Raw genomic sequence first — 23,712 nt, 5'->3', positions numbered from 1 at the left:
AGGGAGGGAGATTTAGAGATTTCCAGAGAAAACTTGTTCTAACATTTATTTTCTGTCCTAGGAGTGTTTGTGAGTAAAATGTGCTTTTTTTCTCCTAGGAAGAGGAGAATTAAAGACTACACACGCCTTATGACTTAATCGTTTAACGATGCCCATGTCGTGCTCCACCAACTTCACAAACATTAATCTCAACTTCCTTTTTTTTTTTCCTGGGGTGGTGAGAAATACGCATTATGCTTTCTGTTTGGAGAAGGGGGATGTATGAACTTACTGAATCCTGGAGAAAGTTACTTTAGAGCTAGGATGTTAACAATCTTTGTTGGCTGCACTTTTCTCACACTGGATGCTAACTAAATACCTATGTTACTCTAGTCACAATGAACAAATTATTACAGGTAGTGACAATGGTCCTGTGTTTCTTTGAAGGCTGGTGTAGCAATCCCCATGAGGGTGATAGGGTCTATTAACAGTGGAAACAAGGCATATTTTTTTCACTTTTTATGCACTAACAAAAAAAAGTATACCAACTAGTTATGGCAACTGGGAGAGAAGTATTAAATGAAGAATATTAATAGTAGTGTAACACTGGCTGAGGACAGGGAACATGGCAGGGGCACAGAACATGCAGTGACTAAAAAGTTCAGCATTTTACTGCATTTTCAAATATTAAATCAGGATATAGCTATCCCCAAATATGTTTCAAAAAATATGTCCACTTTTCAGATGGACCTCTGTGAATTGCTACCTGCTTAAAGATCATCCTCAAACTCTGTGTAAACACTACTGTTCCCTTTTCATTCTGTCTCCATCACAATGTAAGCTGAAATTTTTTTAAGGACACTGGCCCAGAGGCACATCCTTTGCTTATTATTTGTATCTCATTATCCTGCAGAGAGATGCTTGCTTTTAACAGTTTCAGAAGGTGAGTTCCTACTGCCTGTAGCCTGGGATGTGTATAAAGATGCTTCGGCTTTGTCCCAGGAGCTTTGTGCCTTTCATCACTGAGTACCTGTCGAAGACCACTCATCCCCAAATATCCCAGAATGGCTCCTAATTAATGAGATAATTTTGGTTTGCTACTTGTGCTTTCAGTGTGACTACAGATTTACAGCAAGGCATATATATGAAACGTGGCATCCTGAGTAACTACACTGACTGAGGAACGGATTTTTTGGGTCGGGGTTTTCCAAGACTTCAGTGAAAACTTTCCTCTAAAACGATGCCAACAAGTAACGCCAGCTTGTTTCCACAAGCAGGTTCCCACAGGCTGTTGGTGTAGATAGGGCAAGAAATTTCACCCTGAGCCTGACACTGCTTTTTTGCTAGAAGTGCTTTCCAGTTCTGCCCCCGAAGCGCTCCCCTCCCACCCACTGCGGGCAGCCGCAGTAGCAAGGCACCACAGCTGCTCTGCCAGGTGTCCGGGGGCACAGCAGCTCATTTGACATTTATTAGTCTTTGAGCTGAAATGACTCATTCTGTGCAGAAAATTTCCCTGCCTGCTACTCACCCATTGTAAATGGATGAGAAATACCTAGGCTTTTCACGCTTGCAGTAGCTTGGGAAGAAATATGTTTTTGCCACTGACCATGAAATCACTTGTTAGCAATTTTTTTTTTTTTTTTTTTGGATGTGTCTTAGGCATAGCAACTAAAAAGGCTCACCCTTGGGACATTTTAACAGATAATTCTCTTTGCCAGTATAAATCTCTAGCAAACTTAGTTGTCGGAAGAAACAGTAAGCTGAGTGAGGAGGTTGCTCCAGATCTTCAGATGCCTGCCCCAACAGCGTCATGAAGAGAGGTGATGAGACAATAATATCTGGGTGCAACCTGCTCACCTTTTCAAGATGGAGAATGATTTAGAGAACTCTTGTTTTGTGGTCTGCAGCTGCAGGCAACTTCCAGGTCTGCCTCGGGAGAGGTTGGCTGGAGCCTGCCGTGCACCAGGGATGTCCCCACAGCTGGGGGAAGGGGAGGGCCAGGCGGTCCTGCCACACACTTTGGTCTTTATGCTTCAGCTTCAGGTAAGCCTTGCACTCTGTACATCGGTTTCCAGAGGTGGTTTCCCTTCTGCCACAACATCAGTTATTCAGATAAGTGGCCAAGCTGGATGGGTGGTAACTAGGACAAGCTTGTATACTTGTCACTGTGCTCAGATCATAATCCTTTAGGAAGGGAAATTCTTATTTCTACAATATCAGCATTATGACTCAGCATCCGTTAGCTGTTTCAGAGGATTTCCAGCCTCATGCGAAACAAAAGCCAAGCTGTGCTTGGGGGCAGAAAAGGAAACATCTACCAAGGCACACTACTGCTGTAGATGACTGCTTATTGCAGTCCCAACTTTGCATTTTCAAGACAGAAAATATGGATAGCTCCTCATCTGAACAGCTAATCTGTCTGATACCAGATGTGTGGATTTCTTAGGACTGAAGATAACATTGGGAACAGTTCAGATCCTATGGGCTTGACTTAGGCTATTCCACAAGCCCTCTTCTCCACAGCACCACATGCCATCTTCCAGGAGCGGGGCAGGGAGACAAGTATGTTGTTCAGGAGAGTCTAGTAATCTCACCCACTTTAGTAATTTGCTAATAATCTTTGCCAAAAGAAAATGAGAGCACCTGCTATGCCAGCGGGATGCTGGAGGGAACAGAACCAGATGCAAGGTCCAGGGACATTTTCTCTCTTTGCCCTTATTGCCAAAGCAGTTGAGCTGGCAGTGTTGCTCTCTGCAGGTCATTTTTGGAAGCCAACAGAAGCACCAGTTCAGGACAAGTGTTTAAGAGACCACGGGCTAATTTTTGTGCAAGCCCACAAATTGCATTTTGCAGTAGTGACAAGGTGTTGGTAACTTTCCCCATGGGGAAGTCCTGGGAGGCCATGGTTGTGAGAAAGATGGAGCTTGCTGGCTGTTCCCATCACAGGCAGAAATGTGGAAAGATATGTCAGGTGAGGGAAATTTCTAGAGGTAAGTTCCAACAAGGTCTGGAAAGCAGCCAATGAACGTGGGTGAAAGAGCCTATTGCAATGCAATGTGCTAGATGAGCAGTGAACATCTAACCCCAGTGAAACTGGGGAAGAGAAGCACCAGAGCAGAGGAGCCCCTTAATTAGATACCTCCATCCCATGAGCCTTTTATCACCTTCCCATCTGCCACAAACTTTTTGTAGATTTGAAGTAATTAGCTGTGCTCTTTTCTTACCTCATACTCTTACCAGAAAGAGCCAGAGCCAACTGAGTGTCTAATTTCGGGTAGAATTATTGCTAAGACTATTAACACCTGAAGAAATTCTGCTTGTGCCAAAAAATGCAATGGCTACATCTCAGGTAAGGGCCACTTTTCTCCAGTTTGTTAGCAGACAGGTAGGGTTTTGTAACGTATGACATTTCCAGGCTGGAACAAAGATGTGGGAATCATCACAGGAACTGAAGATGCTCTGACTAAGCAAAGACTTCAGGACGAGCCCAGGGGACAGGTGTCTAGTTATTTGGGAATATACCATGATCCAAAGGAGAAATCATGCCCAAAGTGTGAAATTACAGTGTGGTCCTGTAACCCTGAAAGGAGCCCCAGTTCTGAGGAATGGATGTGGCAACTGGTTCCTGCACTTGTTGTGGCTTCACCCCGGTCTCTGCCTCTCTGGTGCTGGCAGAAGACAAGTGTGATCAAACCAGAAACTCCTTTTGTGAACCCTGTGTCTATTTACTCCATGAGATACAAATGCACGTGGACCAGGGCACCAACAGCCCAGGATAAAGTGTACCTGTGGGCTACCAACCTGCTGTGGAGATCTCAGAGGCCCCCCTTTCAGAAAGCGTGATGGAGGGCAGGGATGCCTGCCCCCATGGGGAGGGCTGCACACTCATCGGCCCCGTTAGGTGCTCTGTGCAGCCTTACCAGCCTCCAGGAAGACCAGACTACAGCTCATCTGTCAAGACAGAGGTTTATGTAACACAACGTGACCAAAATATGTGCAACCAATAACAGACTATCCAAACGATTACCCTATCAGTCAGCAGGTCTTTTGGTCAAAGGATCAAATGGCCAAAGTCTCCCTGTCCGTGGGTGACTAGGGACTAAGGGGTTTCTGTCTTGTAGGCTCCTTCTTACTATGGTTGAATTTAAAGCTCTTAGCTAACGCTTCTTCACTTATAACCCCTATCATTGCATATTTGGATGCATATGCCGATTCCTTTTAGTGGTGGATGTTTGTTAATACTGTTAAAGATTTGATCATACATAAGATGTGGCAACCTAGCCACTAAACTCAAGGAATACTAAAGGGGAAAAATTGTTTTTCCATTCCTCATTTTACATGTTATTCATCAAAACCCAATATTTATAGCACTTTCTCCATTTACACATTTTTCCCCACAACATTTTTAATGTGGAAATTTCAATGGCTAAGACACAAATGTAATTTCCAGTCAAACCAAAGTGTCAGCTTGCATCCAGCCTGCAGGGCCAAACCCAGGAGCCAGGAGGCATTCAGCAGAGAGTGCCCTGGAAGGGGCTGGCCCTGTCCTCATCTGTATTTCATCAGCAGTTGTGCATCAGCACGTGCCTGAGTTGCCTTCACAGATTCTCTGCTGGCAGGGTTTGTGGATGATATTCAGCTGCTGTTTGTATCTTTTAACATAACTGATTATTTTTAAAGATATGGACAAAGAAACCCTAAATATGATTCCAGATCTCTTGCATGTGTTATAGATAGGAATAAAAATGAAACCAAGTTGCTTAGGCTCAGGTGAGTTAGGATCAGAATTAGCCCAGGATTAGGAACTTCATATCTCCAAATACACAAATGCAAATTCTGCTCTAGTAGACAAATTGAAAAAAAAATCCTAATTTTTATTTACATGGTTTAGACTTTTGCATGGAAGTTCTGCCTACTTGCACTTGTACACAAACGGACAAATATTCAGGGACAGAAAAAGGATTTTGCGCTTGTAAATTATACTAATTTGGGAAAGAAAAAAATGCAACTGGAGATGATTCGTGAGAACAGAATTTTTGCAAACAGACCCAGAGAAATGAGGCGGACGTCCTCCTGAAAAAACGTTGCCATTTGTTCACTGGTAGGTTCACAATGTTTGCTTTAGACCAAGAAATTCCTTAAAAATAAAAGGGCACTGCTCAGTTACGAAACTCCTGGTGTGACTGTGACTGAGTGAAATCAATTGAACCGTGGGGGAAAGGAAATGAGCCCGCGCAGCGCTGCGATTTCCACGCCATGCAGACAACGCAGGGCCTCCAGTGGGAAGCGGAGCTCCCCAGACATGTGGTTTCAATATCCGTAGGGTATGTGGCGATCACTGCTGCGCAGCAGGCGTTCGGCTCTTCGTTTCTTGCGTGCTGTCAGGGCTTGGCAAATAAGAGGGGTGGTTTTGCACAGCGTACAGCGTCCAGGCAGGCGTGCGGCAAAGTTGCCTGCAAACAACTTGCTCGGGAGTGGTGCAGATCCACGTGCGCTCGTACCTCTGCGGGTTTTCTTTGCAAATCCCCTGCGGCAGAGTTTGCTCAACTAGTTCAACTGGCTCTTTCTGTCTTGTTTTTTTGGCAAACTAAGAATTTCCTTCCTGATAAAAACGGACGGCGGGCGCCCCGATTGGGCGCCGCGTTGGGGAGGATGTGACATCAGGCACATCTCTCGCTTCGCTGGATCGCTGGCTGCCTACCAGGGCAGCCAGGGAGCTGTTTCGTTAAATCCCAACCCAGGTACTCAAGTTTCTGCACAAAGTGCTGCCGGCACCACGTCCCGGTCTGCTGCAAGGTCTGTTTGACTCGTGCACGCAGAGTCTGCTTAATAGATCACTCCCACCGCTGGGGCTCGCTGGGGATGATGGAATTTGAACTCTCAAGACCGACCGTGAAGTGAAAAAACAGAAATTGGACAGACAGGGCTGAGATGGATGATGAGGGAACAAATCAAAACGCCGGCAAATTGCAAGGAGCCGGAGGCCAGGCATCTGCAACGTCTCTATCAAACCCGCTGATGAGGGGTAAGTAACACTGCTGCCTCGCCACGAGCCTTCACCTCTGCCAGCAGCGGCAAAGGGCAGAGTCAGGCTACGGCGGTGTGCTGCTCCCGATGTCCTGCTTCCACGGCAGGTCCACAGTTAGTCCCACAAAATGTCCCTGTGCCCTCGCACTTCAGAAGGGATATTAATAAGCTATTCCTATTTGACACTGAATTTTTGGTTGTTTTTTTGGTGTATCACAGAAAAGAGTGTCTGATTCTGTACTGCAGTTTGTATAAGCAGAAACAAATGCAGCACTTGAACCATAGCATGATGAAAAAGAAGTTGCAATGTGGCGTGTTTGACTTAGATTAGTGCCAGCTGGAAGCTCAGCACTGGCTCAGTTCCTCTTTTCTTCTTCCTTCTTTTCATTCCCTTCCTCCTTCTTTTCCTCCTTTCCTTTCTCCTTTCTTCTTATTTTCTTTTTTCTTTTTTTATTTATTCTTTTTTCTTTTTTCTTTGTTCTTTTTTCTTTTTCTTCTTCTTTTTCTTTTTTTCCTTTTCCCTTTTTCCTTTATCCTTTTCCTTTTCTTTTTTCTTTCAGATGAGCAGACCCAAGTGTTGTTGCCCAGGCTGAGCCACCAATCCTACCGGGTTCTTCTGCGATGGCCAGGGCATTGTGGTCAGTTGTGACCACTGCTGTTGTGGTCACCAGTGAACAGTTACTGAGAGAAATGCCCTCACTCTGATCATTGCTCTGTTGTCTGGCCCAGAGCCATTGAAAATATGACATGGTGACAAAAGACAAGTAGTTTAACTTCACATAACAATTTAGCTGGATGTGTTCCCTGTAGCTCTGTTTTCTGAGAAGCTACTCCTTCAGCTTATGGCAAGTGCAGAGGGAATGAGGTAAATGAAGATAATGTGACTTTACACTGTCCTCACTCCTTTCCTGGGCAGTTCAGGATGCTTCCATTCATACCAAATAGAAAATTAAGACTCTAAAACCACAATGCAAAGATGATCAGTATATCTGCTGTGTTGTCTGCCTCTCCTCATCTGTGTCACATATGTACGTCCTGAGGCTGGGGTGGGAAGGAAGGGACGGCAATGTTATTAACAGTATGAATTGAACCAGGTCCACACTGGACATAAGCTCCAGCAAAATGGAGGCTGGAAGGAGGGGAGCCCACACGCCGCACTGCTGCACACAGATCATTTGGTCCTTTGAAAATCAGAGTTCAGTGCATTCCTCTTGTGTCTGTCTGCTCCTTAGCAGAGTCAAAAAGCCCTGCTGGCAGCTTACAGCAGGAATGTATTTGGCTCAGGCTACATATATCACAAACTTTAGGGGAAAGCCTTAGAATATGAAAAATACCATTTGTAATACTGTTCTATATAATGCCATAGGCATATGTGTATGCAAATACGTATGCAAGAGCATACCTCCGCTGAAAGGATTTCAAAGCCCCTTGCAAGCTGCACCGTGTGTGACCACCGCGGATGGAAACCAGCCTGGGGACAGGCACGGAGTGTGCAACACCATCCACATGGTCAGAGGCTGGAAAAAGATACTTTCAGCCATGACCACAAAAATGAGTGCTCTTCTGGAAAGGTCCTCTGAATGCTCGGTTATCCACAGGGAGCAGTCAGGGTTTGCATGTTTGTGTGGTTATTGCTATAAGGCTCCCTCTGTATACACCACCCTGCCAATGTTCACATGCCCAGATAACGGCAGTGCAATCAAATATAACCAGAGGTTTAATGTAACCACTGGGCTGGCTGGGATTTTCAGCAGTGAAAGGGGAGCTAGGTGACCCAATGCCACTGAAAGCCAGTGGGTTTTGAATGCCTAGATGCTGAAGCTATTGAGGCCTGACTCAGCTTGCCTGTGGACTAAGGTGTGGGTAAATTTCAAATTTGGGTAAACGGTCTCGTTCCTCTGTGAAAGAGCAGTTGTACATATTTTTGGCAATCAGAAATCCTTGTTCCTGTGGTATATACAGTGAACACAGCTGTGCCACCTATATACACCGGCCTTATTCCTCCACAGGCAGCTCTGGTGGGCAAAGTGTTTTGAGGACTTTCCTGAAAGGCACTATTTCAGGATTTTAAAAGTCCATGGTCAGTTAGCACTGGCATTTGCTTAGGCTTTAATCAAAAGCCTGTGTATGGTATAAATACTGATCATTTGTATTACTGATGGCGTGCCTCCTGTGCTGTGCAGAAGCGGGGAGTAAGACCCCAACATCCACTGCAGTCTCCCTCCGCCTCCAGGCGAGAAACACGAGTTCCAGCCTGGAGCAGGCAGAAAATAGAAACTTTGTGGTTTGCTGGAAGGTGATGCCCCGGGTGCAGGAACTGGGGAAATTTGCCTTCCCCTGCAGGGAGGTTGCCTCCCCAGCATTGCTTCAGGTTGGAGGTGTTTGCTGCAGATGGAGCTAGGGCACGCGAGATCGCAGCTTGGGGCCATGCTGTTCACGGCAGCAGATTTGGAAGTACACCGTGGCAGTTAGTCATCAGACAGGTCTTTAAACCCCCTCTTCCCATTGTATCCAAGGCTGGTGTGAAGCTACTGTAGGCCTCCACTTCCATTTAGGATAAAAGCCTCGGTTCCTCTCAGTACAGAATCCCCAGCTGGATTACTACGTGTTGGCACATAGCTCTTTTTGTTTTCCACTGACATTTATTTTTGACGCTTATGTGGTCAATCTTTTAATTCATTGTTAAGACCTGGCAAAATTGCAAGCTAATGGCCAGTCCACAGATGACTGTGGTCTGGTCTGGCTCTTTTTAGAGTCTCAGTAGAAACCTGCCTTTTCTCAAGCAAGCACTGAATGGATAAATTCTGCACGTGGATGTGATGGCATGACCATGCACCTCTCTCTTTGTCACCAGAATGCTGACACGATGATACAACAACTTGGTAGTTTGCACAAAACCCCGCCTGTATCTGTGTGGCCAAAAAAAGATCAAGCTGCAGCTCAGAAAACTTGTTCCTCAATCTAGATTTTTAGAACTACTATAAACATGCTTCACTTGCAACTCATACAGATTGGGCAATGACATTTGTTTCTAAATGGAAAAATCAAAAGCTTTTTACAGAGCCTGGAAACACGGCCAATGGTAACACAGGCAGGATCAGCCAGAACAACAGCAAGGTCAGATAAGCATCATTTGACACACATCACTTAAAGCAAAGCTATTTTAGTCAATGAATAATACTGTGTTTTAATAATTGTAGCATAGTTTGGCTATCCTTATGAGACCAGAACCACAGCTTCTGGAAATGGCTGCCCATTTGCTAAAGCCAAAGGATGTTTGCGAACTTACTGGAACTATGTGTTTGTTGTGGGACATGGCCCATGGAACATAGAAGGAGGCGGGTAGAGCTCAAATGATGCTAATAACAAAGAATACAATTTTCTTTAAAACCTAATTGACGTACATTACCTGGATTTCCCGAGTTCATTCCTCTGTTCATTTCATGTACTCGGTACTGCCCATAAAGGTGTATTGGGGTTCTAATTTTGGCCTTCTAATTTTGAGGCTTCTCCCAAATATGAATCACATCTGAGTTGATGAATCTTCCTGTGCCTGAAAAGTTTGAGTTTCTTCTCAGTTTCCCATTTTTTTCCCTTTGGCTTTCATAGTGAAAGTAATACAAGACTGGAAAAGATCACTTGACTCGTGGAGTCTCATCTTGTTAGCTATTTATATACTGCTAAATAAAAGAGATTGGGACCATTTCTGTCTTTGAGACCGAATGGTGCAGACTGACTTGCCTTCACATCTTCACCTGCTTAAGGCTCAATGCTGAATTATCCTCCTGGCTTTCTTTACTTGGCAGTGCAGATTTACCTACCAAGTCTGCACAGTCTCTGACAGTGTCTCGTAGTCACAGGCAGCAGTGGAATAGAGGGCAGGTTTCAAAGTGTCCACCAAACACCTAGTCTGTAGGCCACGGTCAATAGATCACCAAATGCTTTCCCAGTTCCCTGGCAACAAACTTATGATCTGAAGGAAAAGAGCCAAACCCACACCTATAACAAATACATGCCAAGAGCAGGAGAAAGCGCCGAGCTTTCTCCCTGAGGAGAGTGCAGGAACGAGACTGTGCCCCGTGTTCGGAGGAGGCACAGCCCCAGGGCTGATGGTCCCTCCCAGCCTGCTCTCCAAGGCATCTCTCCTTCACAATCAATGATTGATAGTCATTTTAACTGCACCTATAAGCAGGATATACTGACCAGGTAACAGAAGCTCCAGGCACCAGATCTGTGTCCTGTCTCTAGTCATGGTCAGTCTCCGGTGGACACAAAATAACCCTCCTTTCTGGCCCAAGGGGCGCCCAGTGATAGCTCAGATCAAGTAAGTATAAACCTAGCATAAACCAATGAATGATCTAGTGTTTTATACAAGCCCTCCCCCTTTCCCTTCCCCTAACTAGGTAGTGATCACAACCAGAGACAAGGAAATGAAGAGAAATGGTGAAAATCATGAATCAGCTGCTTGTCCAATCATCCCTGATGAGACCCCTGTTCCTAAGGGCCTTGTTCCACAAGCTAATCCTCCTTCAGGCTTCAAACCCACCCTGAGGTTATGTCCAGGGTGTCACTGGGATTGTCCGGTGAGCCAGGAGCATGCTGGAGCATTGTTAGGGAAGGATTCTCACAAGAGAAGGTGAAGTCTTGATTATTCCGCTAGATTTTTTTTAATTACTTCATTCAAATAAGAACTATCACAGGGAACAGTTGTGTTCCCTCTTGTGATATGTGTGTGACTACCACCAATTTGACTAGCTGCTTGTTATGGAGACCCACATTTTTGGTGTCCAAGAAGGGAAACACTAAAGTTTACCCTAGTTCAGTCCCTCAATGAGTCATTGTTCAGAGATGGTATGATGCAATATGCACATATTTGCAAAAGTGTGCTATGCAGATAAGCATTGTGATGGACATCAAGTGGCTCAAAAATGATGTATTGTAGTAGCAGAAATACCCTTTTGCCTATATGAACAACTCTAGACAAATGTATTGCACAATCATAAAAGAGTCTTGCAAGAATAACTATAAAATTATAGCAGATCTTTTGCAGTCACTATGCCGGCAAAAAGTCACCCCTCTACCTAACATAGTTATGCAGGCAAAGATCTTCTGTGTGTGATAAACAGCACATTTCAGATACCACCATCTTCAGGTCACGATTTACTTTTAGTGCAGAATTTTTCAATCAGAAAACCATTGTAAGTCTCGCTATACCAGATCTTATCTTGTTTAAATTTGATGTCCTTTACTGAGCATGCTTGAAGGTGAGAGAGCAATAGCTCAACAGGCTGGGAGATGGCTGACACAGCTGGTTATTACCCCATTCCAGCACACCATGGAAGAGCCAGAAGGGGCAGGACATTGGCCGTGAGGGGTTCAGCTCTCCCACGCACGTTCATACCTGAGACAAGATCTGTGGATCTTGTATAAGCACTGACATCATCAGCTAATCTGTAAAAATTGTTTTAAAGAATTATGGTGGTTTATTAGGTTTTGTTGCTGAAGGCGGACTTCTCACTGTTAAGCATCCTGTTCCACGCATGTGTTTCAGTATAGTCCCTGAAAACCTCAGCAACTCCTCCAAGTTGGTCATTGGGGTTTTCTCTGTAGTTAGTGGAAGCAGAGTGGGACATCTCCAGAGAGTAGCAAAATGTGTTTCCAAAAGAAGCTGAGTGAAATGCCCTCTGGAAATGCTTCTCTTCCTTCCCGGGGGGAACCTGGGCCATTGACATAGACCAGACACTGGGGTTTGAGGCAATGAATGCTGAAGGAGGTAAATGTCTCCCAGAGGGATTATTGTTGTCAGCTGGCTCTGAGCCATAAAATCTGTAATACTGAAGATTCTCTTCTATTAATATTTGTACTGTATATATGTGCCGTACTCACTTTGTGGTTTTGGCAATGCAGAGAATACAGCTATTACTTAAAACACACCGCTGCACAGGCTAACACCAAACACTGAAAACTGAAAGGCAAAACCGTCAGGTAACACAATTTATCTCCTTGTACTTTGGTACCTTCTCTTGTTAGGTATTGTTGACTCTAGCCCAGCTCCGAGCAGGGGTAAATGACTGAGCAGCCATACCCTCTTCAAAATGTAGTCCTTTTCAGCTAATTGGTAAAGTGTAATGATCTTGTGAAAACAAAGGCACTGGAAATAATTCAAAGCGAGGGACAAGCTCAGTCAGAGCAAGGTGATGTTCTGCAAATCCCTCTCATCTTCTGAAGGGGAGTGCAGCTGCTCAGCACCAACACGGGATGAGTTAAAAACACACCCAGAGAGAAGCCGTCCTCTTGTCTCACTCCCTCCTGGCAGCTGCTCCAAGGAAAGCTTGGCAGCTCAAGTAATAAAGCAGAAGAAGAGACATTTGCTGGGGTCACAGAGTTGAAGTAAAGTACGCTGATGAAACAGTCCACGGAGTTGTTAGCCTTTTTCCTCTCTCTTTATACAGACTTTGTTTCAGACTGGTCTCCTTTACACGATGCCTCTATCCATGGGCGTCTGCTTACTCTGAAGAAACTCATCAAACAGGTAACCCTCTGCTGCGTTGATATGATTGCTGCTGGGTTTGTTCAGTGGTTGAATGCAGACTGTGCTTTACTGTGAAACCCCCAGGGTGAGAAAATCACGTTGTCCAGAATGCAGTGAAGTCCGCGTGTAGCAGATGTTTTTTTTCTACAAGTGGTTCCTTGCCTAGCGCAAGCTCTGTGCACTCAGCTGATGACATATCGAAATATCCTGGGTCATACTTTAATTCTGGTGCAGGTAATGGGACCCCGGTCGACGGGATCTCCGGGCAGCTGGGGGATTCCTCCTGCAGCTCCTGCGTCTGCAAGCAGCATTTGGTGTCCCGGGTGGGGGGCAGCTCTGGACCCAGGCAACACTCTGGTTGAGGCTTCAATTCAGCCACCCACACATCTGTTTCTGAAGTGCCTGAGGGTATGCGGGGCCCCTGCTCCCCCTGCAGAAGGGCAGGGCTAGGGAGAAGCGATTTCTGAACCTCACTGCTCAACTTCTTTGAAATTCTTGGATTTAGCCTGTGGAGGAGTTGTCGGAAAGGGAAGGAGTATTGGAGACTCTTCCAGCTTAACCTTCTGGAGCACCAAGATTGCTAGGAAAAAAGATCCTGTAGAATCAAACCAATGGTTTCTAATGCAGGGGCTGGCTTTCCTTCAGAGTGTGCCTTGCTGCAAAGAGCAGAAAACACCTCAAAAATATTTCAGGATTCGATCCAGTCAAACAACCGCCGACTCAGTGGGCAGGAGGTCAGAAGGCTTGAGCAGTGATGTAAAAAGGCAGCAGTCATGACCCTGCCAAGAACTCTAGTAGCAATTTTTCATCTTTTTTTTTTTATTTCAGATTTTGCTATTCATAGAAATAAAATCATGCTGAGTTCCTAAAAGGATGTCTGTATTGTCCCATTGGACCTTCCGCTGCCTACAGCTTTCTGCACCGATTAGCAGCGTGTAGAAGGCATGACCTCTGGTACACTGTGCCAGTATCCACTCCAGCCAAAGTATCACAGCCTCTTTCTCTGCTTACCTATTGAGATGAGTAACTCCAGGCAGTTGAGGAAGGTCTGATTACATAAAGCTTTAAAGATAGAAAGGAGGGGTTTTTGTTTGTATGGGGGTTTTGGTAGTTGGTTGTAATTATATTTTCCATTATTTCATCAGGGGAGTGATGTTAATCTTGTTACAGCAGACCAGGTGTCTCCTCTCCATGAAGCCTGCCTAGGGGGTCATGCTGCTTGTGCCAGTGTCCTATTAAAACATGGTGCTCAGGTGGGTACACGATGGACAGACCATTGTCTCTAGTGTTAGTATGTTGTATTATCACATTTTAATGCTAGGTGATGTACTATTTCACGTCAGCGTATCACTGTGATTTAACTCTGTACTTAGCTCTGCTTAAGGTACATACATATGTTATAAAATGCACTTCTTAATAAAGCAATCCAAAAAGCACAGATATAAACAGCAGTTAGTATTGTTCTTTTGATGAAAGTGCAATGTTCTCATCATTTACTGAAAAAATAAGGGGAAGTTCCTCTTGCAAAGTGTTTATAATTCTGCAACAGTTAAGGGTGTATTTTATTTTCTGCGCACACTAATCTCATTGGTGTCAGTATGCAGAGTTTTAAGTAGAGGTGTCAGACTGTTAGGATCAACTGACGATAAAACGGGAAGAAAATGGAAAAAACATGCAAGTAAAATGGTGAAATGAGTGTGTCTCATGGCCTCTACTTTTCAATCTAATGTCAAAATTATAGTGAATAAGAAAATTAACTCATTATACATACATTACCTTTTAGTTTAAAATTTTTAAAAAAGGGGAGGGCTGCACATTTTCAGCTAAAAATGGACTGTTTCAGGAGAGGGGTACAGGCAGGTGTGTTTCAGCTGAGATAACTGAGAAATGGGCACACATTTAACTTGGTAACTTGGTAACTCCTGAGAGACCCTGGAGCAGCACTGGTTAAACATTCTTTTGCAGGAGGAGAGACTCAGCTGCAATTTTTAAAAATATTTTTTTAATGATCTTTTTAATAAAAAGTTGTAATCTTCAGAAGCAGTAGGCAGTTTTTGCGAGGAAATAAATAAAAAGTATTGAGAACCCTATTTTCTGTTGAAAAACTGGATAATTCTCATCAATTTTGAAATACTGAGAAGACCAAAAAAAAGCCTGATTGTGTTATTTTTCCCCCAGGTGAATGGAGTTACTGTCGACTGGCACACTCCATTGTTCAGCGCTTGTGTCAGCGGCAGTGTGGCTTGCTTGAATTTATTGCTGCAGCATGGAGCCAGCCTACACCTCCTCTGTGACTTGGCATCCCCCATCCATGAAGCTGCTAAGAGAGGTAACCCCACAGGCATCAGCACTCCTTTCCATGTTACTAGCAGCGTGTTGAAGTGGAAGAGAGAGAAAAAGAAGATAATTTTCTTGATTTGTGTCATGTGAAATACCTTCCTAGCTGGTCTCATCACGAGTGGTGCAGTTCCTCCCGCCCCTGGTGCTCACCGAGGGCAGCTCAGCTCAGCTCGGCTCTTGGGGCCTCTGAGTTCATGTGGTGACACCTGGAAGGGGATGCATTGTCCAAGTCAGCCGCCTACAATGTGGACATCTGAGGGAGTCATCTGGCTACCTTCAAAAGCAGTGGAGAGAAACACAGCGTGATTCGTCTCATCTTCGGTAGACATCTGAAATGAGTCAGATGATAAAATGCGAGGGTTTTAGTCTGTTTTACTAACCGTGGCTTTGGAGCTCCTGTTTTCCAGGTTGGACACACTGGAGTGGAGGAAAGTATTACACTACCATCTCTTGACAAAACATTGAATCTTTGCCAAATTACACCACTGCAATAGAGAATTTGCTGAAAAAATGCCTGATCTCTGTGAGTTGACTCTTCCTTTATCCCTTTTAAGGTCACGTGCAATGTGTCGAATTCCTCGCGTCCCATGGGGTAAATATAGATCACAACATCAAGCATCTGGGTACTCCGCTTTATGTAGCTTGTGAGAACCAGCAAGTGAACTGTGCCAAGAAGCTGCTTGAGTCAGGTAAAAAGAAAAATAAAGGATGGTGTACTTTCGTTTCCTGCAACATCCAGCTTTGGATTCTCTTGGCATCAAAGATTTAGAGGAGCTCCTGCTCTGGGACCTGGAGATGTTTCGCTCTTAATGGCAGCCCTGGGTTAAATGAGGCAGCAGGGTAACCAGGGTCTTCTTGACCCAGGAACTCAGCTTTACAGCTCCCAACAAAACGATGGGTGATCCTGGATTTCACATGGCTGGTGGTGCCTGGAACAAATACCATTCTTTCCAGTGTCTCTGTGTGTGATGCTGCAGTTATTTGAAGTTGGCAGGAAAAAATTTTCTTTTTTTCTTTTCCTCCTTCTTTACCCCCAAAAATTGACTCAATCATTTTTACATAGTATTTCTGCAAACATGTTTTAATCCCCACTGAGTTCATAAAAAATTTGAAACATTTCCAACAGAGAAAAATGTTCAGCACTATATATTTTGCATCAAACAAACCTAGCTGTAAGTCTAAGCACTTGGATAATTATACAAGACCATTTCTTGTTATCTACAGTAGTGCAACTCTTCTAACCAAAGGGGCCATATAACCTAAAGTAGCAACATAGCTAGTACAAAAACAATGGACCAACAAAGCTGCTTTGGAAAAAACAAGCAAACATCACGTAGATCACCTTTTAGGTAGGTCATTGTTTAGCACAATGATCTTTTTTTGGAAGAAGTCAAATACATATTAATCTAAATATTAAACGTTTGGGTATTATTTTCTGTTTTCTGCCATTTTGTTTTTTGCTGCCTTCTATATATGACAATGTGTACTATAAAAACACTATAAATAATTTTGAATTAGTTCTGCAGCTCACCCTTCTTAGGGTGTTTTAGGAGCCATTAGCCTAGGATAACGGATGGGGGAACACTCGTCAGGGGTGCTTGCTTATATCCTCCTCTACCAAGGGCCTCTAGAACATTTCCATCCTCCCATTTTTTCCCAACAGATACTTTGGCGTTTGGAAATGCCAAAGCCTTAAGCCTCCGGTACAGAGCAGGCTGAAACCCTGCATGTATTTTAAGGGAATGGGGCACTGGGCTGGGGAGCAAAGGTGGGCCATAGGTGGAACTATGTCTTTGTCCTGCTTCAAGATATCCATGGGCTGGGCTGTGCACCTCATGCACCATTTCTTTGGGATCATTTTCTTAATCACAACCCGACTCCTCCTCAACCAGTGTGAGTTGTGCATGTGCAAATTGTAGTACCAAGCCCCAGCATAAGGAAATCCACCTCTGGGTGGATGCTAGAGCATTTACGGATTATTCAGAGAAATAGCAGCTAGTGCAGGAAATGGAAATAGGCTACTGTATAGTCATTATTCTTTGTCATCATTCTTTGTCATCTCTTGGTGTTCAGGAGCAAATGTGAACAGCGGCAAGGGCCTGGACTCCCCTCTGCACGTGGCCGCCAGGAATTGCAGTGCGGAGCTGGTGACACTGCTGATTGACTTTGGAGCGGACATTTGGGTGAAGAACACTGAAAGCAAGAGGCCGATGGAGCTGGTCCCACCCGGCAGTCCTGTGGGCCGACTGTTCCTGCAGAAAGAAGGTGCCCCTTAGCACTTGTTTTATTTGTTCACTCAGGATTCATTAGGGCAAAAACACACAAACTGCTGCAAAAGGCTATGCTGTTCCATACTACTAGCACTATAAAACTGAGAATAACTAAGCTTACCTCCATTTGCTGACATATTGACACCATGTTTTCTAGTGTCAGAATGTAGTGGCACACTAACAGTGATAACAGTAACAACAATAACCCATCTTTCGACCTCTGGGTTGTGAATCTACTGCATCAGGGAGCAATCATATGGAGCTTGCACTATAATGCAAAATAGAGTTCAGGGTGAAAAAACAAGCAAAACACTCCTTAGAAATTAATGGTAGCTTTTTCTGATTACCTAAAGCACTGAAGTCAGTGGGAGTCTCTCAGTTCCCTTGTGTCTGAGGTGGGAGTAGACCCAGGAGTGTTATCTGGAGCGTGCCGACAAATGCAGGCAGCAAATCATCTCTGATGGGAGTTGAGGCTAGCTAGTGAGCGCTAGGACTGGGATCTTTGGTTATACAGTATGCTGACAGTCAGGTGCATGCCAGATACTGGTCTCAGCATAAGGGCAAAATTGCGACCAGAATATTTTTAATGCATGTGATACTGAAAAAAAAATATTGAAAGACTCATCTTCTAGTTCTTTGCCCTTTACTTTTATTGTTGGGCCAAGTTTTTATGTAGGTGCAAAAGTACCTTTAAAATGAAAGACACTATGTGAGGTTTTTTGTGGGGATTAAGGAAAATTGCACAGGAATGATATAATGAATATATATATATATATGTATATACATTTATACACTAGGCTTTTTTTAAAGGCCAACATTATGTGCTGAATAATCCAGCAGTATCAAACTGTAAGCTTAAACTTTAGGAAGTGCTTATTTTATACCTGTAAATGAAATAGTTCCAGGTCATTTTATTTTATTGCTTATGAATACTTCAATTAATTATGGAGAGACATTTTACTTCCCATTCTTGAGGAAAATTAGAATAAGGTCTCTAGTGTCTACTCGTTGGTGTACTTGTGTTCTTTAGATGTTCTCCTTCAGTCAGTAAACTATACACATTACTAAATAATCTGGATTTTCATCATTTTAAACAAGTTGCTGATGGTGTGGTCCATGACTTTGTTATACCAGTTACATGTTGATGTGATTGTTGTCATGAAAAGATTTACACCAAGGCAAAAGTGGAATAACATAGTGATGAATCAGGCCCTGCTTGAAATAGTAAAATGAAAATAATAGCATGAAAACAACTGTGCTGTGCATGTTATGTATGAGCAACTGATATTTGGTTTCCCAGCCTAATCTATGGTGCACAGAGCGGTGATCTTTTTGAGTTCCAATCCCTGCTGCGTTAGACTCTTGTGGCACCGCGTGTATCCTGTTTATTTGAGATATAGATAGAAAAATATTTCAGGCACACCCTGTGGAGCTGGCCTGAGAAACGCTGCTCAGGCTGAGCTGACAGCTCAGGCAGTAAGGAACTTTTCTAAGTGAAATTCACCAATCGAAATCAGAAACGATAAATGCCTGAAGGGCATTTTGCTGCTGAATAGTGTTTTTCTGATGTTCTCCAACATGCCCTTCTCTGAGTAGGGTCATGCCTGATGGACAGCTGATGTCTAACTTCTTTTGCCAGCTGAACGGTTGCAACTCGGGAGACTGGTGCAAACGTTACCCCTCTGGTTTTACACAGAGGTTTGGAAATGTGCTGCAGGGATCAGCCACCCCGCCAGCCCCACGGCCCCTCAGCACTGGCACGGCTGAGCTGCTGCTCTCCTGCCCCACTCCCATGCATGGCTCCTGTCCCCCCATGCTGCAGATGCTGGGGGGCAGCAGCCCCACGCCCATGGCCAGGGCAAGCTGGAGGGAGCGTGTTTTGCCCCCAGAGATGAGTTGGTGAGTGTGCCGACCCAGTTGCCCTAGGACTAGCCCAGAGCAGGTACAGTACATGTGGTGGTCTCCTTTCCCAGGACTTCACTATGCTGCCGGACCACCGCACACCCTGCTTGCATTGCAGGGAGTGTCCTGTGTGTGGGTGGGAGAACTAGTTAATGATCCAAAAATACACTGTGTTTTTGAAGAGTATGCTTGCACTTGCTAAATGTTTTTCAGTGTAGTGACACTGCTTGTGTTTTGATAAGTCTTCAGGTTTCAAGGGGTTTTTTTATGAATGGAAACTTTTATAATGAGATGTTTACAGGCAGGTCATTTATCTGTGGGATCAGAATGGCCAAACACACATGCAGTGTGACACTGCAATAGCCAGTTTGACTTGCCCCATATTGGCTTGCCTTGTTTTGTACCCAAGCATAGCGTAACTAACTCATCTGCTGACTCCTAGCAGAAGGGTGCAGCCCTTTGCGCAGCCCTTTGCACAGCCCTTCCAATAGTGCAGCAGTTTTCAGCCTTGCAAAGCTCCTGGAAATATGGTATCCTGCACAAGAGAAGTCTCAAAGGCTGATTAAAGTTGCCACCTCACTGCTTTTTTGCTGCAGCCCCCATTGCTTCCCACTGTACTGCACTCCTCCACCAGCACTAACGTTTCAGCTCTCTGGTGACTGCTATCTTACCCGCTCAGCAGGCAGGCACCCCAGGTTGCACCTAAACTGTCCCCTCCCAGCTCACTTACCTCCCTCTCACTTTCTACAGTGTCTCTTCTTATCTCCTCCCCACTCCCAGCATCCAGCCCCTACATCCGTGCTCGCTGCTGCCGCCCCCCCCCTTCTTATCTGGCCTCCCACAGCCCCAACCCACCCTCCACGCCTGTCGCCCCTGCGTGCAGCACATCGCGGTGCAAATGACATGCCGGGGGGCTGAACGTTGACAGGGGCCACAGTTAAAACATCACACAAGATCTTCCTCTTCCTGAAAAGGATAAGTGACCCAAATAAGTGTAAAATGTCATTATACTTAGATTTTAAAAAAGCACCACAGATTCTTCAGCAGGGCTTGTATTTATCAGCATGGGACCGGTTAACCTGGAAGGTTTAAATAAAGGATTATACAGTACTTCTTTTGCTATGTGTTTGTCACTGTTATGAAATAGGTCTCAAGAAAGCAGTGGGCTGCAAACTTGGATCTCACTGGGGGAGTGAGGGGGGGAAGGACTTTGAAGGAAGCATCGATCATCTCTTCTTCTCAGACAGCACAAACCACTTCACACTCGTGCAGCTTAAAAGGGAAAGACTGACGCTGCTAATGCTAATTGCAGTTGTGTAATGACAGAGAGTGACCAGGCTTGAATTGAATTGCAGGCAGGCTGATGTCCTTTGGTGGGTGCAGGTCTGGCTTTTCACTGCTGAGCATTCTGGGGTCCACACACCCCTGGTGCAAGGTGGGTTGCAGGAGATGGGGGGAGCGGTGATGCACAGCTGCTGTTTCAGCTTTACAATTTTGGGGCAATAAAGCCACATGTGTAACCTCTTTCCTGGCTCTTTCTCCAGGGCCGCTGTCCTTGATGCAGTTGTGCCGCCTGTGCATCAGGAGGTGCTTTGGACACAAGCAGCATCAAAAAATAACTGGACTTCTCCTCCCGGACGAGCTGAAACATTTCCTTCTCCACGTTTAAGCCTTTCATGTTCAAAATGGTGCCTTTAATAACACAGCAAGGTTTGTTGAGGAAAGACTCTTTTCTCATCAGTACTGTTGCCAATGCCTGCAATGTTAATTTATGATAGTTGTTGGTCTCTAGAAAAGCCCTGGGTCCCAGAAGCACAAGACTGACCAACTCACTCAGTCCTCACTGCCACCATTGCCAGCAAATCCGTGATTTGGAAAGGAACATGGTTGCATGGTTGCATGGTAAAGCTTGGAAATGTGACTTGAGAGCCCCCTAGAAAGCGTAGAAAATGAGCATAGCGTTTTAAAATAGATCCCCTGATTCTCTGGCACAGTTTCAGCGAGCTCGTGGTTGACAGCCCCTTTTACAAAGAAAACGCATATCCCAGGCCAGCACTAACAGTGCTTCATGTATGTATTAAGGATACTAAGGATAGCTACGCTTTCTCTGTAAGCAGCGCTCATGTGCCTGTCATCTGTGAGGGCTGTACACCACTGTATGGATAAGGAAAGGGAACCCAACTGAACCTACTTGCAAAGCAAGTGAGGCCCCCCGGCAGATGTTATTTATTTTCTAAGTATATCACACTGCAGATAGATGATCACCAACCAACAATCATCTGCATTTAGGCCAGCATCTGAAACACGTGTTTCTGCCATGACAGCAAGTAGGTCACTGCTGATGGCAGCTCCCTACAGTGCAATCATAGCGGGGGAAAGTTTTTAATCATCCATTAAAATCGCTTATTCCTGATGCTTTGAGACATAAGGGAGCCACACTTCGGAACTACACATTTTCTCCTTGTAGCATACTATTTTTCAAGGACACGGGCTAACAGGCTATCAGTTGCAGGCATTGAGTGCTCCCCCTTTCTGCCCTGAAAATTAGGTGATATTTCCTAAGCATTTCTCAGCATGCATCAGAAAAACAACAGCTTCTATCCCCTTTCCCCACCCAAGAAAAGAGATCATCTTAAGAGTGAGATTTTTTTCTTGGAGAGGTGCTACTTCATTCATAGCATTTTCCATGGGAGTGGTAATAATAACATCTCTAATGTGTGGTCATAAAACAAACACTGAAAATACTGAAATTAAAGTCCATTCCAAATTAAAAAAGATAATGGATAATTTCTGCCCCCCGCTCGGTTGCTAAGCTGCTGGCTCAGTGTATGTGTCTCTCAAACAAACATCACATATGTGGTTCTTATTCCACTGAGGTCATAAGAACAAATATTTCCTCCAGCTAAACTTTAACACTGGGTGTTTGTCTTTCCCTCCCAGAAACATGTCCTGCTGCCACAAACCAAAGCGTGGTTACGACCACTCTGTACTCTCCCAGGAGCTCCCCTGGGAATATCGGCTGCTTGATAGACGTGGGAGGGAGGATGCTGAAGCTCCGGCTCTTCTGCCGGCCACCCTGTCCCCTCTCCAGCTCTGAACCATGGTGCGCCTGCATCACCTGGGAGCAGCAGCGCACCCACCGCCTCCCCTGAGGGGCTACCGCCACGTCGTCCCTGCGTTGGAGGGGCAGGCCATGCACTTTGGCGCTTTTGGAGATCCTTTTCTTTTTCACTTTGTTGTGGAGACTCCTGCAAGAGTGAGCTTGGTGTGCGAAAACTGTGACGACATCGTTAGTGCCAGCAATGAGATATACGGAGTCCTCATCTCGTAAGGGGAGAGACTGGCAGCCTTCAAATACACAAACTTATTTCGATGTTTACTAGTGTGCCAGTGTGTGCAGTGCAAGTCTTCCTTTCGCATAGAAGTTAAAGAGGACAGATCAAACGCTACCTGGATGCTCATATTTGATGTAAATTACAATTCAAATCCTTGGCTGGACAACATGACTGCTGGCTATAGGTATGCAGTATGATGGTTTGATTCATTTGTGCTGACCAAACACAGCAAGAGCAGTTCTGTTGGTTTTGTGGAACACTAAATTGTACCCTAACTGGACAAAATGACAAACACAATTAGGTCTGCAACTCCCCTTGTGATAGCGACACAGAAATCTTCACTTATCCGACCCAATTCATCACACATAATTCGAGTCATGTAAAAATTCACTAGCTGGTTTAAGATGGCCTTCTATATTCTTTCCCTCCTGCTGGGGAAGAAAAATAGACACCTGTCTTCAGAGGCTGAATAAAAGCAGGCATCTTGGATGGGAAAGGTGGATCCTTCTAAAATGAGTATCTTGGTTAAGCGGAATCTGCATTGAACAGGCAGGGAACAGACAACGAACCTAGTGCTTAACTTTTGAAGATTAAAGTGTGAAGAATCCTTGCTTTGGTGACACATCTGAAAGCTGAAGCTCCAGCTTATTATATTTTAGATGATGAAGAACCATTTTTTTATGTACTAGTTTTGTCACTACCTTTAACCTTATTTTGTAACTTCAGCCCATGGGTTTATAGGAGTAATGCTAATACCAGGAGAAAATTGCTCTGAGAAGGTCCTGAGAGTGTTGCTTCTAGATTGCTTTTCTTCTGGAAATTTCATAATGTGACTCTGTTTACTTGAATCCCTCTGATCAAGTGTAATTAGGATGAATTCTGTATGCTCAGCTTGTATCATCTCAGTATGTTTGCTTATTTATTTTAATATAAATTTTGATCAACACTGGCGAATTACAGCTTTTTGCATCAACACTTAGCCAGTTATAAACTGTAAAAGTTGTAAAAGATGCAAACTGATTAAGCTCCTTATAGGTGAGGTTTGGACCTTTTTCTATATTTGAAACCATTCCAAATGTAATGCAGGACTTGAAAGATTGTCAGGAATATATTTTATCAGATTCTTTGCTATTATTTTGTTAGCAGTTTAATGGTCATCAAGACACAATTGTATAGGACATTTGCTCAAAAATAAATGTTTTATACTCTTTTTTTGATTTTCATTCATTTTTTAAATGATAACACTAATTTTGTGGATTGTCTGATACTATGGAATTTTGGACTGAACTTGAATTGCAAAAAACTGAATTGTTTGCAATCCTGCCTA

General features: G+C 44.4%; 1 protein-coding gene across 1 annotated transcript; it reads left to right on the top strand.

Moving 5' to 3' along the window:
• The first annotated feature begins 5,795 nt into the window (after positions 1-5,795).
• Positions 5,796-23,595, top strand: ASB9 (ankyrin repeat and SOCS box containing 9). Its single transcript, XM_050900646.1, has 8 exons — positions 5,796-6,004; positions 12,459-12,538; positions 13,684-13,791; positions 14,717-14,867; positions 15,433-15,567; positions 16,952-17,143; positions 20,595-20,760; positions 21,991-23,595. Exons 1-7 carry the CDS (start codon positions 5,911-5,913, stop codon positions 20,717-20,719), a joined length of 885 nt encoding a protein of 294 aa, XP_050756603.1. The 5' UTR covers positions 5,796-5,910; the 3' UTR covers positions 20,720-20,760; positions 21,991-23,595.
• The last annotated feature ends 117 nt before the right edge of the window (positions 23,596-23,712 follow it).

The sequence above is a fragment of the Gymnogyps californianus genome, chromosome 1 (genome assembly GCF_018139145.2).
Source record: "Gymnogyps californianus isolate 813 chromosome 1, ASM1813914v2, whole genome shotgun sequence".
Taxonomy (NCBI): Eukaryota; Metazoa; Chordata; class Aves; order Accipitriformes; family Cathartidae; genus Gymnogyps; species Gymnogyps californianus.
The sequence above is the reverse complement of the archived record's forward strand: the minus strand, read 5'-3'. Positions and strand labels throughout refer to the sequence as shown.